This window comes from Neopsephotus bourkii, unplaced genomic scaffold, assembly GCF_033783945.1.
Source record: "Neopsephotus bourkii isolate Nb327-2 ecotype Australia unplaced genomic scaffold, CSIRO-AGI_Nbou_v1 NB_1183, whole genome shotgun sequence".
NCBI lineage: Eukaryota > Metazoa > Chordata > Aves > Psittaciformes > Psittacidae > Neopsephotus > Neopsephotus bourkii.
In genome coordinates, this window is record NW_026901668.1 from 4,365,837 (window position 1) to 4,385,962 (window position 20,126).

The 20,126-nt window shown below is 45.0% G+C and overlaps 1 protein-coding gene across 1 annotated transcript in view; it reads left to right on the plus strand.

Annotated features, from left to right (window-relative positions):
• CACNA2D4 (calcium voltage-gated channel auxiliary subunit alpha2delta 4) overlaps positions 1 to 20,126 on the plus strand; it is a 128,456-nt gene that overhangs the window by 684 nt on the left and 107,646 nt on the right. Inside the window, exons 2-8 of the mRNA XM_061364009.1 lie at positions 4,831 to 4,912; positions 12,455 to 12,571; positions 14,072 to 14,131; positions 15,541 to 15,703; positions 17,894 to 18,025; positions 18,995 to 19,055; positions 19,659 to 19,809. Coding sequence (XP_061219993.1) covers positions 4,831 to 4,912; positions 12,455 to 12,571; positions 14,072 to 14,131; positions 15,541 to 15,703; positions 17,894 to 18,025; positions 18,995 to 19,055; positions 19,659 to 19,809 — 766 coding nt within the window. The remainder of the gene's footprint in view (positions 1 to 4,830; positions 4,913 to 12,454; positions 12,572 to 14,071; positions 14,132 to 15,540; positions 15,704 to 17,893; positions 18,026 to 18,994; positions 19,056 to 19,658; positions 19,810 to 20,126) is intronic.

The window sequence follows — 20,126 nt, forward strand, 5'->3', positions numbered from 1 at the left end:
CTCCACGGGTGCAATTTGGAGAGATTCAGACAAGGAGGCAGATGCAAGCAACCCCAGTTTAGCAGCTCCCCAGTTTAGCAGAGCCATTCCAGCAGACAGTGCCAGGGACACCCTGGGGATGTATAGCAGTGGTCAGGACCTGGCTGCAGGAGGCATACGCATGGGGTGTTTGAGTGAAGTCACATCTCTCTGATACACACTAGATATGGATTGCGCAGTACAAGCTTTGCAGCTCTGACACCTTGTGTTGGTCTGGTACACTGATGACTGAAAAAAAAGCCTTTGTGTGCACATACGCAGCCTGGATAATACACACATGTGTTTATTCACGTGGGCAGATGTCACGGGATGTTAGGGTCATGGAGGCTACATAGAGGAAAGAGGCCATAGCACCATTTCTTCCTTACTCCTGCTACACCTTATTGCAAAAGGTGTAATAGCCCTTCCCAGAGCTTTGGAGCATAGGAATAAAAAGCTGAGCTGCAATAGAAAGCATAAACAGCCATGTTTTGTGCACAGAAGAACAGCATGGTTTGGGTTGGAAGGAACTTTATAGATCATCTATGACTGCATGGTTCAATGATTCTATCATCGTCTATTTCCAAACCCCCCTGCCATGGGCAGGGACACCTTCCACTAGACCAGGTTGCTCAAAGCCCCATCCAGCCTGGCCTTGAACATTTCCAGAGATGGGGCACACATTGCATTTGTGTCCAGGTACTAGTGCACATGCAGGGAATCTTCATGCACCTTTTTGGATGTGGTTTTGCAGGGCACCCATGCCTGTACGTGTGTGTTGGTGTGCATAAGTGGCTCCTCCAGCATGGTCACCACTGGAAAACTCCCCACCAGGAGCACAGCCTGCCCTGACAGCCCTCCAGGAGGCTAAGGGCTCTCAGCAAACCCAGTGTATGAAAACTTCACCTTGTAAGCTGATTTAGGCAAGTTAAATCCTTTAAGGATTAAAAATGACAGCACCACAGTTGGTAAAAGTTGTTGGGGGACAGCTTTTCTGGAGGTGGGATAAGTCTGTCCGCGCAGGACAGCAGGTTGGTCTGGAGAGGAGACAACACTGCCACCCAGTTTCAGGAGCAGACGTGTGACAAACCAACCAAAGGCAGCTCAAGCCCTTTCCTGAGACTGAGAAAATGTTTTTGTATTCAGTCATTGCCTATAAGACCCTTTGCAGATGTGCTCATCAATCCAGCCCAGGCAATTACCAGGAGCTGCGCTGACTTTATCCAGGGAGGGTCTCAGGAAACTTTGCCACCAATTTTATTCTTGGCTGCACTTTCAAGGCCTTCCTCATCAAAGTGCTTCTGACTTGCATCTCACAAAAAGGACACAGAGGTTACAGAGAATAAAATCCAACTTCTGATAATTTTAAACCATGCAAAATAAAAATCAGCTTTCCATGCCCTGGGTAAATACTGCATGGAAATACCTTTTGGCCTTGAAATCTGCGGCATTAATAACCTGGACAACCTTTATGCTGTTTTTGCTACTGAATACAAGTGCAGGGATTACAGGCAGGCAATCTCTGACCAAATCCTTTTCTGATGTGTTCGGTTATAATGTGATAGTCCTTTACTACTGAGAAAAGAGTCACGTCACTTTGCACAATTTGGAACGTATCCATGTACAAGAATGAAGAGTAAACAATAGAAAAAAGCTTTTCTCCCCTAGCACTGAAATCAGACCAACAGCTGAATTAATCCCTGGTGTTTGAAAACCACTCCTGAATTTAACTAAAATATAAAAGTTGCTCTCTTTGAATGAAACTTCAGTAGAGGAGCACATTGGCCAGAGGACCGAAGGGAGTAAATCCGCAGAAAATGGACTTGCTCCATAGGTTATGCAGGGACATTCTGGGGACACAAAACCAAAGACTTTGAAACACCAGCTGGGTTCAATCACAGTTAAGTGACATACGGCTAAGTCAGCCTGTGCTGCTCCCCAAGTCACGTCTGGCTTTGTTGCACCATGTTCATTTCATTGCCAGTTTATTCACATCTTTGCAAAGCTCACTTGGCTTTAACTCCAGGGTGCAAAACTCTACTCAGTCAGTTACTAGCGATGCTTCTGGGGTTCAAGGTCAGCACAGAAACCACCTCCTCTTTACTCCTGGCCACTGTTCTGCTCATCAGCTGGCCAAGGCATGGTCAGGAGTGCTTGTAGCTGTGAGGATAGTGAGGATGGTGAGGATCTGGAGCTGGCTGCTCAGCCTCTGCTGCTTGGGACACCAATAAACATCAGGAAATGCTGGTGGGAGAGGTGAAGGTCAACCTGGTATGGCCTCTTTAGACTGCCCCTACCACCTGTATATATCTCTTCCTGATCCTTAGATGAAATTTCTCTGCAACCTGAGGAATTTTAGACTGACTTTTTCTCTAACTTGTTTATAAGAAAAAAATAAGGAAACCTATTTAAAATTCTGCAAGCTGCCCTTGATTTCCCAGTGCTCTGAGGTTACTCCCCTCCCTGGCAAATAATGGTCTTTTAAATATGTAAATGCCAGCATATTTCCACCTCTCCGTTTGCCTCCTTTTCAACTCCTGTAAAATGCACTCTGTATTTTTAATTACCCACTCCTCAGCCCTGTCACACAGGACTTCAGGACCTTTGTGTCCTCCCGTTCCTCTGCGATACCTAACTTTCAAACCAGCCCTTCAGAGCTGCTCATCTCTGTCCCCCTCTCTGCTAAAAATGCTCTCAAAGGCTAAAAACCAACATTCTCTTATCCCACTTTTAGGAAAGCAGAGAATCCCAAGTCATGATGGACTTAAAGACTGCACAAATGAGCAGATACACGAGCAGTATGGCTGCGATTTTCCATGAAACTGTGTGTATGGCTGGCTTCTCTAGTGACTGGCTGTTGCTAAGCTTGTATATACTGTGGGCCTCTTTCTTCAGTAATAGCATCTTTCTGCTATTTTATATACATATATCACAGACTCTTCCACCCTAATGGGCTGAAAAATGATGAGGGCTGGGAGGAACAGGAACACACGCACTGCCGCAAACACAACACAAAACAGACAGGCCAGGATCATATGCACCTCATTTCTGGGAGGCAAATAGGGTAAAGATAAACTTCACTGCTGAAATTACTATCCCAAACTTCATGTCTAGGTTCTGTTCTTCTGCGGCAAAACGTGAGGAGACTCAAGAATATTAGTCAATATCAGCACAAAACCTCTCATACATAAAAGCTATAAAACCATCAGCAGCAGATGGGCATCAAGTTAAATGTTGATTCAGAGCTCCTTATACCTCAGGGAATCTGTTAGTTACTACAAGCAGGAAAGCATCCCATAAGGTCCCTGTTATGGTTTCCTCTTTTATTATAGGCTTGCTAGAATAATTCTGATATGGGGCAATAAATCCTGCTGTCCTAGCAAATACCATACTCTTTTGTATTTAAGAATGAAATGAAGAGGTGAAAGCTCTGGCTGTCAAAATAAGATGCAGAGTACAATGCTAAAAAATAAAGGGGGGGGGGAGGAATGGATAAGCCTTGTTCTTACTGACTTCAGCTGGTGCTAGAGCACACTCCATGGTTAGAAATTAACACCCCATTGATAACTGAGGAGTGATTAAAAAAGATACCCACCCTCTTATTACACTCCTTTTATAGGCAGTGGAAAGAGGTGCAGTTCAGTATAGAAGCCTTAAGTATGTTTCAAATCACTCCTATAGCTGCCTACTATTCTCTTTGCCAGAGGAGAGTCTAAAGAGTCTTTCCCAGGCTGGAGTTAGCTGTTGTGATTATTCCACCATTGCTGTGCTGGCTTTACTCCAGAGCTCATCTCTGTTGGTGTTTTATTGTGCTATGAAAATGGTGTGATGCACTGAGAAATTAGACCCTGATGGTAAAGCCTGCTTATGGCTGGAAGAAATCTAATGGAAGCCATAGCTAAGACTCTGCACCCCATAAATAAGTAGTGTATTCTGGTAAGTGGAGAAGGCTATTTATCCCATTGAATAAATCTCTCCTAAGTGAATCCTTGTTGAAGGAACTGTATGTAGGTGGATCTGTTTAATGTGAATCATGTAACAGATTTCTGCTGAAGTGCTCTGTCAATAATGAGAGCCATCTATTTTGATTTGGATGGCTTGATGTTCGGGCTGGTCTTCAACATCCTTATGTATTCCATGTGATATTGCTATTATCAGTTATTTACAGGATGGCACAAATGCAAGTAGTGTTTTACAGTGACAAGGTGTGTAATCTACTCTGGCATTATCAAGCTGTGAATTTGTCTTGTTAGTCTCTGCTCCACAAAGCTCTAGAACTGAATCCAAGGGGTGAATCTTGACAACTTCTTTCAGGTCTGGCACTTACTTCTCTTCAGCAGTCTTGACATTAAGTGTCTAGCCCTTCACCCCAGGCTCTGTCTGCAATCAGTGAAGACAAATAGGTGTCTGCAGAGAGCTATTCATATCACTTTGCTAACAACAGAGGGAAACAGCTGATACTGAAGACCAAATGTAGAAGTTTTGTACTTCTAAAGTTATGTGAGACAAATTCACTAAGTCAAAACTTGGTGACTATTTGACTTAGTCAAAATAGTGACTGAGACCAGCAAAACTCAGTGTCTCTCCTCACCGACCAATGTCCCAGACAGAATGTCCAAGAGCAATGCTTGCTGCCTGCCTTACTCCTTGTCTGGCTAGCAGTATGGGGAGAAAGCTTTGTTACTGTCACAATAGTGGCTTAGAGGAATAAGGGGAGCATTCATACTCAGGAAAATTGAGCTTTCCCTGAAGAAGTAAACAATTCTGTTGATTTTTATTAACACTGATTTATCCTTTTTTCATTTTTTTTAGGGTGAAGGCTTGGGCAGATGCCTTTGGTGGGGAGCTGTACTCCATTGTGACTAAGTATTCAGGCTCTCTCCTGTTGCAGAAGGTAGGCAAAAGCAGTGAGGGTTCAGTTGCTTTGCACTGTCTCCCCATGTAGCCCTCCAAACTTTCCCTGGGATGGAAGAAAGCAAGCCACAGGTCTCCAGTTAACTCTCAAAACCCATGTAGGTTCATATCCATAAGCAGAGAGTGATGCCCTGAGGCCGTTCTCCATGAACTGGAGAGGGGCATCCATCTATCTAATGCCTTCCCTGCTTTCATTAGCCATGGCTGAATGGCACTTAAATAGTCCTGTTTAAAAAAAAAAAAAAAGAAATACGTTTTAGCAGTACTAATTTTGTTTCCCCTCTGATCATCATTTTATGCCCTTTTGTACTGACCCTTCCCTCTTCCTTTCCTAAGTGCCTATCAGTTCCTCTCCTGCCCATCACTCCCATGTTCATGGTCATCCCATTGTCCCCTCCTGCAGCTCTCCAGCTGGCACTCTTGTTTCTTTCTGCTTTCTTCATCTGTCTTCCACCAGTCACTTAATTCTTTGAATTCTGCCCTTGAAACTGCTTTGGACAAGGTCCCTGTGGCAGCTGCCCTCAAAGCCATGATCTTACAGAGCTGCAGAGCTCTGCTTGGCCGGGTCACCAAACACCAGGCACTGTTGCACAAGAAACGACAGTGTCAGTGCCTGAAACCAGTATTAAAAGATGTAGCCCCAGGGGCTTTAATAAAGGTCCCATTTGCAGATGTAGAGAAGCTGACCTGTTACTTTGACTCCTGAAGTCCGAGGTGAATGGCTGCTCCTCTTCCAGGCTTGGTGAGCTCTAAGCTGTGGCAGCAGGGCTGCATGGATCAACAGGTCCCAAGTGCTGCACAGGGAGCCTGGTGGCTGCTGAGTGCATCTGAAGTGATGCAGTCCCCTCTCCACGCCATGGGGCTGTCCAGTTCCTTTTCTTTATTCTTCCTCTAATCCTTCTCTTCAATACAAACCCTGCATTGTCTCTTAGGCCTTCTTGGTGTCTGATTTCTATCCTCATATTAGTAGTAACACCCATATCTCAGTGCAAAAGGAAGGATCTGGATGTCATTTGCCTTGCCTTGCTGCTGAGCCCTTCTTTCCCTGTGCTCACAGTGCTTCTTTCTAGCTGGACTAAAGGAGTATCACCTTTGGTAGGCTTGGCCACAAATGGCCTTCAGCATCCACCAAAAAAATCCATACTGATCTGATCATCAGGCTTTTTTAGGAGGAATGTGCCACTGTGCAATAAAAATCTGTCAGCGCGAATAGAGGTACTTCATGCACTAACCATGAGGCAGTTGTGATTGGGTATAGATGCAGGTAAAAGTTTGGCTTTTAGCAGTTTGGATATGTCTGCATTGCCTATTATTCCATGGGGTCTCCAAGAGTTAATTGTCAGAGGCAAAGTGACATGCTCAGGTATTTCTGGTGGGTGACAGAGCTCCACTGGGTTTAAGATACAGACTGGAGTTATTTGATAGTCAGGCATCTGCATCTGATGCTATATAGGTATGCTTAAACACAGCCAACTTGCACTGCTTATGTGGCTATTTCTACCAAGAGATTAAAGAATTTGATGTTCCTTAAGGTCCAAAAGTCAGTGGGACCAAGAAAAACGGGGTTTAGCTTGAAAATACTAGTGTTGTGAAAGTTAACAATGGCAAATGTGGTACTAGGGTGGGTGTTAAGACAGCTGTGCTGTTGACCCTTTAGGGATGTTGCACTCAATTGTTTCACCTTCCTCTGTCCATACTGTCTTGTTTCTTGGGATCTTGATCTTTTGGGGGTATGGGTTATATGAGAGCTGTAGATGCTAGTATAGTATCACTGAAAATGACAGTCATGGCAACCAGATCTTGAATAAAAGTTCTCAACTTCATCAGCTTTTGGTGTAGTTCACTGGAAGCAAAGAAAACTGATTTGTGATGAAAAAGAAACCTGAATGTTACAAAATCCAATCTTTCATTCATGTCAAGGGCAGACAAGGGAGAGCTGTATTTCCCTGGTGGTCTGACAGCCTTATAAAACAATTGCACTTCCCTGTCTCAGTCCTTGTCCACATGGTTTTGTTCTTGGAGAGGGGAAGGTGTCTCATTTGCTCTTGCAAGTGTTGGGGCCTGGATGTGGCACAGACAGATTGTGCTTTGCACAACCTCTGTGGATGCTCTGCATGGAACACTGTCACCCATGATTCAGAGAGAAAGTGTCCTTCAGTGAGCCGCTGTCACCACTTCCAGCACTGGGATACAGACCCAGCCTTGCTCTGTTAACACTCCAGTGAAGAGCCATCTCCCAGATGCATATCCTGTCCTGCTGTTGTGGTTTAGACCTAGCCAGCAATTAAGTACCATACCACTCCCTCACTCCTTCCCTTCCCCAGCCAGGGTGGCATGGGGAGGCAAATGAAGAGAATGTAGAATCTATGGGTTGAGATAAGAATAATTAAAATAAAGTGCAATAAATATTAATAAAAAGGGTTATAATAATAAGAAAGATATAAACCAGAAAAAAATAAAACAAATCAAAACTCAATAAACACAAGTGATGCACAATTGGTCACTACCTGCTGACTGATACCCAGCCAATCCCCAAACAGTGATCAGACAACTCACCCCGGTTTATATACTGGGCATGATGTACTGTAGTATGGAACACCCCTTTGGCTAGTTTGGGTCAGGTGTCCTGTCTGCTTCGCCCAGGCTTCCCATGCCCCTTCTCACTGGCAGAGCATGAGAGACTGGAAAGTCCTCAATCAGGGTAAGCATTACATAGCAACAATTAAAACTTCAGTATGTTATCAGTGTTATTTTCAGACTAAATCCAGAATAAAGCACTGTACCAGCAATTAGGAAGAAAATTAACTATCCCACCTGAAAACAGGTCACCTGCCCTAACCTCAGCAGTTTAAACAGCTCAGGATTGCCCTAACCTCAGCAGTTTAAACAGCTCAGGATTGCCTTTCGACCTTGAAGTCACTCTTCTTGAGCTCTTTCATTTTCCCTTATTTCCCTGGGCCTAGGAAAATGGTCCAGGGGTATTCCCTTATTTCCCTGGGACTAGGGAAATAGGGGAGGACCAGGCAGCATACACAACTTTAGTCCTTCTTTCAGCCTCTGTTTCCTTAGCAAGCCCTGGGTTAGACACTTACAAATCAGCATCTCAAAACAGAGAAGATCCTGGATCATGACACCTACACTGCTACAGAAGGATGGCTTCAGGAGGGCATATACAGATCTTTTACTAACAGCAATGTTTTCATGCCCCATGAGATGCACCTTGGCAGACCACAAGTAACTTTATGTGGGTCATTAGAGTAATGCAGACTACAGGCCTGCACAGGGGAGCCAAATGCCCTGAAGTCTGGAAAACCAAACGTGCTTTCCAGGCACCTACCTCTTTTTGGGCCATTGCCTCTCTTTTACATTAAATATTTCTCTGTGTATGTAAGCATGCACAGACCAGCAGAGGAGTGAGGGGCACAGTGTAGAGACCTTTCCTGCTTCAGTTGATGGGCATTTTGCCTTTGTGGAAATACAAACTGAGAGAAAACAGCACCTTTCATATTGTATTTCATGCTCCCTTGTGCCTAACAGGCGCAAAATAACTAGCTTATCGTTGCTTTGAGAGCCATAATTTTTCAGTTACTGAATGTTTTGTATGTAGGCCTTCTCCTTAATATTTAGCATAAACTTCCTTTTGTGCCTTTGAGTTTATTTGGTTTTCTTTAGGGTTTTTTGTTTGTTTTCCCAGAAGAACTCTAATACCTCATTGCAAATCCAAACAGTCAATTTCTTGCCAGGCTTTATTGTTCCAAGAGACCTGGTGAATCAGTAGACATCTCTTGAATCCCCAAAGGCGGGATTTCATCCTGGATCAGAAGGCTTTGAGAAAGCCCCCCAGGTGTTTCTCTATCCCAAGCAATAAGGATATCCGCAAATTAAACCTCATCAAGGTAGCAGAAGCCGAAGAGTGATTTTTGGTTTGATGGCTGAAGTACTCAGGGTGGTTGTAACTAGGTGATCTTAAGGTCCTTTCCGACCCTAACTATTCTATGATTATGCAGCAGAAGTTAAGGTAAGTTGAAGAGGAACTTTTTACAAGGGCAAGTAGTGAGAAGACAAGGGAGAATGGCTTTAAACTGACGGAGGGGAGATTTAGAGTAGATACTAGGGAGAAATTTTTCATTATGAAGGTACTTCCATTCCCTGTCAGTGTTCAAGGCCAGGTTGGATGGGCCGTTGAGCAGCCTGGTCTAATGGAAGGTGTCTCTGCCCACGCCAGAGGGGTTGGAACAGATGATCTTTAAGGTCCCTTCCAGGCCAAACCCTTCTATGATTCTATGATAAACTTGCGCACTTAAACCTGGCTCTAAGATGATGGATCTGTATTAAAATGTTGGCCGGGGTCTAGGACAGCTGAGAGCAATACAGCTGGAATAGACAGGCAATGGGGAAGGCTGAGTAGGGGGAAGACAGTAGCATCTCCCAGAGCCAAGGAGCAGAAAACTGCAACTTCTGGCTTATTAGGTCTGTTTGCCACAGTCCTGCTGCTGCAATCAAAGTGGCAGCCATGCCAGGGAGATCATATGCTGGTTCTGGGCTTCCCAGGCCTTGCCTCCAAGTGGCGAGAACGCCATCAGCTTCAGCAGACCCAAATCTTCACTTTTTCTTCTACTGTGTAAATGATGCATTATAAGTGTTTCCTGAGAATTTCCTCCTGCTTCCTTATGGACCTGAGGTGATGATTGTCTATCCCCTTGGATAAGGCTGAGAAAGGACAACACGGCTTGGCTGTTTGCTCCAGCTATGTAATTACTAGAAAGCATGACAAATAACTGCATGGTGAAGAATAGAAGTTAAGGAAGTTCAGTCGAGACATTTTCCTGGGTGAAGATGAAAGGGATGTCTTTCACACTCTTAATATAGTTTCACTAGAAGTGAGTAATGCAGCGCTGCGTACTCCAATGGGCTTGATTTCATGGAGGTGGCAACAAGAAAATATATTTGGTGATATATCTCTGTTCACAGATAAAACTTAGAATACTGGGTCCTGGATATACCAATTTTAAGTCACCACCCCCATCACTGCAGAAGGAGAATCTTAATGAATTGCTCCTTCTATTTTAAGGGAATACTAATTACTAGATGATTATGAAAAGATTTTCTGTTAGATCAGAACTTTTTGGCCCCTTTTCAACATTAGATCCTTTCAGGCAATTCTCCCTAGTCTACAGATGATTCCTGTTCTGGAAATTATAATGATCTGATAACTTGAACCCTAAACTTATTCTATGCAGGTTAATCTTGGCCAGCTATAAGCACCTGTATTGACATATGCATACTTTCAAATATGGTGTCTGGTAACAATATTGAAGTCACAGGTACTACTTCATTGCTCACCTTTAGGAAGTCTTGGAGTGCATGTTCATTAATAGCAGGAGAATTTAGTGGCAGTGATTCAGATTCAAAGTGGTTTGCTAGATTGTTTGTAGGGGGAAAAAAAGCTCAAACCAGGTATATTCTTTGCAGCCAACTGAAACTTTGCAGAAAACTTTCTAGTGGTTGTTTTCCTGTCTTCCCATTCCTAGCTGGTTCCCGAAGCTGAGACGTGTGTACAGTATTAGCAGACTGCTCATGATTGCCCATGATTACTTTTACCTTGTCAACATCTACTTGTCAATGTGTCAAAAGCACATCAAACAACAAGTGAGAGGTGAAAAGCCCTATTCCTTTTCATTCAAGATATGACCCAAGGTAACCGATGGCAAGTCACTTTGTAAAGTGCGTGCTTGCCCGTGCTGGTGTGGTCCCCCCCTTCACTAGCTTTCCCAGGAGAGATTACCCTCCTCCCCCCGAGGAGGGCCTGATTAAAGCCTAGCCTGGCAAAGATCCCTTCCCTTACAATGAAACCATGACACAGAGCTAAATGGGACAGGCACCAGCTGGGATGTGTCCTGTGCTCTTGTCAGCAGTCAGGGACCTCAGTCGGGGGGGTTGTTGTTGCACGTCCCTCTTTCAGCATCATGGTTACGCTAACCTTCGTGTTCAACCCTACCTCCTCCCCTGCCAGTCCTGCCTACTCAGCCACAGCAGAGGGGATGCAAGGACTGGCATATTTAATCCGGTAAAACCCTTGCTGTTAATCACACTAGACAGAGCAAGCAGCCTCCCCGCCATGCCTGCTGCAGGCTGGATGCTGCTATTTCTGTCTGATGTCCTCAGCCTGCCCCATCCTCAAGGCATTTCTTACCCTGCCTGTGCTCAGCTGCCCACCCTCCCTCCCTCCCAGATGATCAATGAGCTTCTTGAACAAAAAGAGCTCTACTACCCAACCTAAAGACACCCAAAGTTGTCATCAGCCCCTTTCTTCTAATTCAAAAGTGCCTCTAAAGCCCTGCCATCCCCTTACCCTTTCACCACCTAATTTTTTACCAGCACAAGAAGTCCAGCCCTGGCTGAGATTGCTGCTGTGGTATTAATACAACACGTAGATGGAGGGAATGTGTATACACTGCAGAGAGAAATGATGATGAGGGATGGGGGAAATTCAGTCTCTGTTGCCTTCATGCTTCCACATTGCTGGGAGAAAAGGCTCTGTCTTTTCTGAAATAAGTTAACCATATTGTGTCTTTTTGCAGGTTGTTTTACTCTTCATTTCTGCCTATATTTGTTAGGTTGGGGATTTATTTATTTATTTTTTTTAAAGGGAAATAAAGGCCATTGTATCCAGTCTTAAAAAGGGAGATTTAGGGAGGCAGATTACAGTTATCCAGTTTGGGAGTACAGTCAGGTCTTTAATGCCTAGATTCTATGAAACATGGTCAGAAGAAACTGATTATCCCTAAGGCTGTCAGACCCAGATCCTTCTTATTACAGCATCTCTCGCAGTGGAGGCAGCAGTAGGTAAGTTAAACTCATAATTCTTAGTTTCAAGGAATCACCTCTGTGGTGCTCTTGGCTCAAAGCGTGTTGTGCATGCTGAATAAGTATCATAACTGTCTCACTGACCTTTCCTTAGCAGTTTACCACCTAAGCCTGAGCAGACCCTTCTTGCTGCAGACCTGATAAGTTACCCTATAGATATGATGGCACTGTGGGAGGACAAGTTATTACACTAGCATGACATCTCTCCCACTAGTGACCCAGAGCACATATGGTGTAGGAGGCAATATAATGACAGTATACAGTTCCTTGCCCTTCTCTCTGTCTTAAGTAAATTTCAGGTATATACATAATGTTATTATGGACGTAAGCACAATGTGTGTTTTTGGTTTTCAAAAGCCTCTTCTGCTTCCCTCTCATTTGTAGGCACTAATAGCTTCAGGTACACTGCTGTTTTCAACAGTTACAAGCTCACAATCGGATCAGTTGCTTTTACTTAGTCAAAATGCTTTGTGTTATGGCCAGTGATCTGCACACACCCTGAAAAGGGGGGAAATACAAAGAGGGGGGGCAAGGTGATAGACTGGTTCTTTCAACACATCTTTCTTCACCAAAAATAATAATATCCAGCTAACAGATTCACCCCTCTCCTTATGAGCCTCCTGCTCAGCAGGGTTTTCTGCTTTCCCTTGGGTAGAAGTACAAAGATGTGGAGCCAACGCTGAAGGTCAAAGAGGTGGATGGCTTGGAGCTGGTGAAGAAGTTCTCGGAGCAGATGGAAAGCATGCTCCGCAGGAAGGTCGAAGCCGTCGAGGTAGGACCACCAGGGCTAAAGAAAAGAAATCCTCTCCTGTCAGCCCCAGAGCAGTAGACACAAAGCTTCCTGCCTGTACCAGGAGTGTGTGGGCACAGAGGTTGCATGAGGACTTCCTTGCCTAACAAAATGCCTGCTGGTGCAGCTGGCTGCTCACTCTGAGCTTTAAGTAGACACTGGTGGGAGGGTGTGGGCGTTCAGACAAGGGAATGCTGGCTTCTCCCTCAGCCCAAAGTAGGAAATGAGATACAAACAAAGTCTAGGAATAAATATGAGGGAATGAATACCCTTCCAGGAGAAAAGAGCTGTTTAAAGAGCAAAAAAACACCTCTCGCAAGAGAAAATCCATCCTTGCATAATGCAGCCTGGCCATTGAAGACTGGTAACTTGTTTCAGCTGTGTGTGTGGCTCAAGGGAAAGTTCTGCAGCCACTGAACAGAAGCTGCAAGGAAAGTGCTTGGATTTCCAGCTGTGTACAAGGGGAAGTGTGGAGGAGGTGGCAAGAGGTCTTTAGCTGTTGCTGTGTTGGAGATCAGAGCAAGTAATCATTATGGCCCCTCTTACCTCTTGCATCTAAGGATCTATCATATTCCCTTATATTTACCCACTATGAAAAGCATATTTCTGTAGTCACAGAGCCTTGACTGTTAAAGGCATCTAATGTGGAAAAGTCATCCAGAAACACATCATTTGAATCCCAAAGTGAAATGTGGGCATATTTAGACCCAGAGCTTTGGCCCATAACATTAAATTCATAGCCAGACTTTTCCAGTGTTTGGATTTCCTTATCCTTTGTGAAGGAGCAAAAAGTAGTTTTGCTGAGACTGTCGCTGATTGTGCAGCTCTGAAAACATGTGCATGTATAGCTGGATTCCTTCCCAGTCTGCACCAACTGAGAATCAGTGCCCTGAAGCATCACAGTGGAGAATACTGGTTGATTATTTTGTCTTCCATAGATGGTAAGAGCTTATAAATGGCCACACCATCACTGAGCCCTTTATGAAATCAACTCATGGTCTTTGTCTCAGTAATAATATACCAATATTGAGACTCCCACAAGGCCTTTTCTTCTGACAAGATACTGACACCAGGCTGGGTCTGGATGCCTTTCCCATGGCTTCTTGGAAGGGTTCATGGAAAATGAAATTAAATCTCTGGCTGTTCATTCTCTGAATCAACATGTTTCTGTTTGTATATGTCCTGTGATATGCAAGACTGCTCAGGGGTTTAGTGGGGACTCTGGAGTAAGTAGGTGTGAATATACTTGGCAGTAAATAGCTGTGAATATACCTTCCAAGATGTAAAGTTGCAGCACAGAATGACAGGTCAGCAGAAAAGGAGGGTAAGAGGGAAGCTTATAGCCCTGTGACTCTGTGTTGTGGTAAAGGAGGCAGTTGTGTGTCTTTTCACTACCTGTCTGAATGGCTGATACAGCTGGAAGAGCTTATGGAGGGTTTTTTACAGCACTCGCTCATCTTTCTTTCCATGTGCTTGCATCAGAGGTTGGTGGAAGCAGCAGAAGATGCAGATCTGAACCATGAGTACAACTCCTCACTGGAGGTAAGTTTATCCTGGTCAGTGACAAAATATGACACGCATCAGCCACCTCAGGTTCATGGACAGGTTAGGAGTTTCCTTGTCTTCAGGGCACTCAGGTTGTCTAGAAACTAGTGTAAGAGACTCCCTTGGCAGATCCCAAACCTAATAACACCAAGGAGATTAGTCCCTTTGACATTGGGAGGGGAAGGATTTGTAAAGACATTGGGTTGTGTGATGTTATTGGCATTACATTTCTGCACACCAGCGTTGTCACTATATGACGCGTTGTTGCAAATTAGCTGGAGCTTTGTCGGTTACTTGACTGGAAAATGAACTAAAAATTGAGTGTGTATGAGTGATGAGGCAGATGCTATTACAAATACACAGCAAACTGTTAATCACAATGAGCTGAGTTTCTCAATATCTTCCTCAACAGCTCCCATCATCTTTTCTCTACCCTGCAGACACCCACTTGACAGGACTCCCCTTAAGTGAAAGCTTGGTGGTGTCCAAGCCATTTGGTTGATTGGCTCTCTGTTAATAACTGTTGTAGCTAAGCTATGGGATTATTGTTGTTGATGGGAACTGGAGTGAAAGCTCTGCTGAAGAATGTCTGTTGTCCTCAGCACAAGCCCAGAGTGCTTAGTAGAAGTACAGGCTATCCCTGCAAGCACACATCTCCATGCTGGGAAAAGGTGGGAGTGAAAATGGTTCTTGAAATCAAGCTAGCTACCATCTTCACCTCTTTATTTAAGAATCCCATTACAGTCATGATAGTTGGGTTAGCTGCATTCACAGTAAGGGTCATGGGTGAGTTAAGTACTTGACTGTATTCCCACACATCATTCACACTGCCTGAGTACTGTTAGGGCTTGAACACAAAGCCTTAAATAACCTCTGCCCTTGGTTAAAGTCAACAAAAACACCTTAAAAACATCTATTATCAAGGGTGAAGAGTGTCCTGAGGATACTAAAATGGCTGTAGGTGCTAAATCACCAGTGGCTTCACAGGGGGAAAACTGCATTATCTTTGATCACCTTCGCTCTATCCTTTGCTCTTTGAGTGCCTGCTGCTTAGAGTGACAGAGTGAGGGGATAATCCTGGATAGATGTACATCAACAGTTGGCTCTAGTAAATGACAACTGTAGAGATAGGACAAGTAAGGTCTGGATTGGCATGTCCTGTAGTAAATCTGGGAGGCAGACCAGTAAGAAACTGGTCAGAAACCATTATTTGTGCAGCTTGACAATTTTTGGTTGGTAATGGCTGTTGTTTTTGCTGTGCATCATAATCCTATTTGAAGCCCAAATTCTCCAGGTGTCACTTCACATTTTAAAGAGGTTTTGAGGTTTTTTTTCAGGCAGTACCGGTGATAGACTGTCTTATTCTCTCTTGTTGCCTTTCTCTCTTCCATTGTCTTCATCAACAGTTTGATTACTACAACTCTCTCCTAATTAATGATAAGGATGAAAATGACAATTATGTAGAGCTTGGAGATGAATTCATTTTGGAGCCAAATGAGCATTTCAATAACCTGCTGGTGAACACAACGTACAGTGATATCCAGCTCCCCACCAACGTCTACAACAAAGGTAAGGGCCTCTACTTTCTCACTACTAGTAGGTTGCTGTGGAAACAACCAGTAATAATACTGAAAGAAAAGATGGGAATATTAAAAATCCCCACAACTGACAGAAAAGAAAACAGGGCTGGAAAGATATTGTCGCAAGGCATGTCTATGTCCGTGCTGTAGCTTGTCACTGTGACAGGGCTTAGGTATAACCTGCTCTTGAAAGACCTCTGATTATGGACAGTTCTCCATCTTAGGCAGGCAGTATAGTCTCCTAGGGTTCATCTATCCAACCAATGATGCTATGAAACGCAGTGATGTGAATTTATTGGCAATCGTCACTCCATACAAAGGGTCAGATCTGTCAAGGTCTTCAGGTGTTGAGGATCTCACTGATTTTAAATGAGATTTTAGATCCAAAGTACCTTACTGTTATGGGGCACTAACAGCTCACAGGGACACTTTTAACTCCTAAGAGCATATCTGTAGGGACTGGAGGTAGACTCATAGAGTCACAGAATGTTTTGGGTTGGAAGAGACCTTAAAGATCATTTAGTTCTAACCTCCCTGCCATGGGCAGGATAATTAACAACTGCTAGAAGGACATGACTATTCTGGGTTATTTTTCTCAGCGAGCCTTTGGCACTTTAGCAGCTGCAGAAGGCCAGGAAGGCACTGAGGCCTATATGGCCTCATCTGTGCCCAGAGTGTGTCCTCTCCTCCTGCACGTCTTCCACTCTGGCTATGCACCAGAAACCACTCCATCTCCAGGCTGGTCAGCACACTGCCAAACCTGCGGGATGAGGCACCAGTTGTGATTGTTCTGAGTTTACTGCTCCTTTTGGCCACCACTTGAAGCTGCTTGAACTGGCTCCTTCCCTGCCTCCCCATCAGCTCTTGCATTTTGGCAAGAAAAAAAAGGTGCCATTACTTCTCTTATTTACAATCTTCAGGACCAGACAGGGCAGGCGCTGGTGACTGTGCTCACAATTGTTACATTATTTAGAGGGACAATAGAGGGGGTTCTATTTCTCCCATGATTTTCAATTAGTTCCATCTGGTCTGACAGTCCCAGACACTAAAATCTTGCTCACAGTAGAGCCACCCGCAGAGTTGGCTGTGGGCAGCTACACGAAGTAGGCTGCTGCCTAGAGCAGCATAAAGGAAAAGGTGGCCAAATGGATGCTATTAGAGACAGGAGAGGGGCACTGCTCAGCTAGCTGATTTCTTGCCTCTACGGCTTGACACAAACCATCCAACTGCTATGGCTGGAGAATGAGCAGGAGATGGAGGAGGAGGAGACAGAGGAGAAGGAGATGGGGCCATTTTAATGCCCACGGTTCATGCCAGGACCAGTGCTTGGCAGTACTCCCTCTTTTGCAAATTGCAGCAAGCCTGGCTCTCCACAGCTCTTCTGGCTCCTTTCATGCATGAGTTCCTTTGGTCTCATCCCTGGGGGAGTCACAGTTCAATTTTACCCTATTTTGACCAAAACTGCCATTAGTAAAGTGACCAAACAGGAAGTGGTAGGCCAAAGCCCCTTCCCTTTCAATAGTAATACATCTAATCCTACAGTAACTAGTCTCATAATTCCCTGTTTCTATTGCTGCTGCTCCTTTTGGTCTCCTGAGGCAATGAGTTAACACAGACACCAAATATACATTGTCTCTTATGAGTTCTTGCAAGCCTGCACCTTGCTATTGATTCTGATGAGATGAGGAGCAAGGGAGGGCAGCTCAGGCTTTGTAAAAGAAAGAGCAGGAGACGAAATAATTGTTGGCAAAAAGAGGAGAGAGAATGGCATGAAATCCTAGAGCTCCTCTTTCTTGGGCAGTTACAACTAACATGAACACCCCTGAGCCCTGCCCATGCGGTGTGGCCAGTTGTGCTCAGTGCAGTGCTGGTTTTCTGGGCTTCTCAGAGCCCTCTTCCAACCAGCTGTAATGCCCAAGGGCAGACAAGGATGGAACCAGAAATAGGGATAATAGTGTATGACCAAGGTGAGATCACTTGTAGCGGCCAGTGGTGACCTGGGCTCCAGGATTTACTGGAATGATGTATCCAATTCCCCGCCCACCCATTGTCAAAGTTTTGGACAAGGCTGCATGCCTCCTGGGGCTGCTTTTGTTCTCATCTCTCTCCTCCATTGGACGTGGTGGGTCACCTATCCTCTTTTGCACTTTTTTCCTTATTTTCTATTCTTTCATCACAGATCCGGACATCCTGAATGGCGTTTACATGTCAGAAGCCCTGAATCCTATTTTTGTGGACAACTTTGAAAGGGATCCCACGCTGACCTGGCAGTACTTTGGCAGCTCCACTGGATTCTTTAGGCTCTACCCAGGTAAAAGGGCAGAGATCAGCTTTGCTCTTTCAGTGCAATGCAATAGTCTTGCAGGACAAGGTCTGTGCCATGGAAGACCTCAATCTGGGAAGGTTGAGGGCAGCATGGCCCCATGATGGGCAGGGTGCAGTGAGAAAAATACTCAGTGCACTGTCTGCTGCCACTTAGGAGGAAGGAATAGTGTCCATGGTAGGCATGACCCCCTTTTTCCTACATAGACCAGCCCCCCAAGCATGTTGCCCTTGAAATCCTGGAGAAGGCTGCTTACAGGTGCTCCAAAAAGCTCACAAAACACTATGGCAGCACCCATCTCTCAGGTGGAGTGCGGATGCTGCAGTAGGGTTCCCTGTTTCATGCTTCCCTGTGGTTTTTAATAGCAGCCCCAGCCCCTCTCCATCCACGAGGCAGATGCTGCTGCCAGTCTGACTTGTTATCCACACACGAGCTGAGAGCTGCATATGAGGTCATGGAGCAAGAGGGGAAGGTCTGTGCTTGAAGGAGCCCACAGGATCCTCCACAGCTGTAACCTGGCCTGGTGGCCCCTTCATCAGATGGCTGCATGCCCTTGTTCTGTGACCTGTCGTGTGTTGTGGAAGGGGAAAGTAGAGACAACTGTGAGCAGAGCAGGAAATCTGGGACGTGTCCCTGTTACTGCTGCTGTGTTTATATGCTCTCAACCACTGCTGGGGAGAAAAAGATGTTGAAAACTATATCAAAGTGGCAAAAAGCTCAAACTAAGTGCAACTGCTCCCCATAATGAAAAATACTGTATCTAGGTACATTTTTAAATAGGTGTCTATGTAGCTCTGCTTGTTTTTCTACAGAATGGCCACTGCTATTGCTGGCCAGACTTGTGTGCCCATGAGGTAGCTGTGTCTCAGCAGTGAACAGCAGAAGTTCCCTGGGGAGTGGGGAGCAGATGCCTGCCTGTCTGTGTCTGTTTATTGCTCTTTTTGTTGCTCCCCTCAGGAATAAAGTGGTTACCAGATGAGAATGGAGTCATCTCCTTTGACTGCAGGAATCGTGGCTGGTAAGAGTTTTGGAGAGACTTGGTCAAAGCACCTTTCAGTCTTCCTCTCCCCCTCTTTTCCAAAGTGACACCTTGGTGAGTTCCTGATCAGCAGCTACTGCCCCATGCTGCTGCTGCAAGAGATGAGGGGTACATAAATGAAGGCAGTGTCAGGTTAGGAAGCTTTACCACCTGTCAGTTCCAGCTTTCCTTATGGCATCTAACATTTGCCACATGAAAATTGCCGCTGGTTTGTCCTTCCTCTGTCCCATGCTTATAATTCTGTGACTGGAGGGATGGGGCTCAGACTCCAGAGATGTGAGGTGTTTACTCAGTCTATTCAGCATGGCTAAAGGAGGCTTTAGCAATTGTCACTGTTAGCTGTTTGTGGACATACATCTGCAGCAGGCCCAGCACTTGCCAATGTGGGAAGTGAGATGCTGGGGCTGGTGGGAGAGGCGTGTTGGCAGGAAGGGACCCATCGGATGCCCATCCTGACCCTGCTGAATAGCTGTGTTCGTGGCACTCATTTTGCTGCCTCTAGTATCACGCAACAGCAACACGCTCAGCATTCCTCCTCTTTGTACACTCACCCTGCTTCCTTGTATTCTTCTTTTATAAAAGGTACATCCAAGCGGCCACCTCTCCCAAGGACATTGTCATCATTGTGGACGTCAGTGGGAGCATGAAGGGCCTGCGAATGACCATTGCCAAACACACCATTACCACCATATTAGATACTCTGGGAGAAAATGACTTTGTCAACATCATTGCAGTAAGTATGTCCCATTTTCATTAAGCTGTCTTCCTTGTGCCTTATACCAGCTTTTCAGTCCCCTTAGCAAACTATAGGCATTACAGTGGTGTAACTACAACACTTAGTACCTATGCTAGATGGTGGATTAAAAGCAATTACCTTTGGGAAGCTGGCTTCATGTGGTCAACAGGGTGGCTGCTAAGTCATCTCACACACACACACACACCCACACCCCGGAGGATGTCAGCTGCATATTTTTGCTTACTTAGGGATGTGAGTGCAACAGGTAAAGTGGTGTAGAAAGACACTAGAGCTAATAAATTCACCTAGGATAG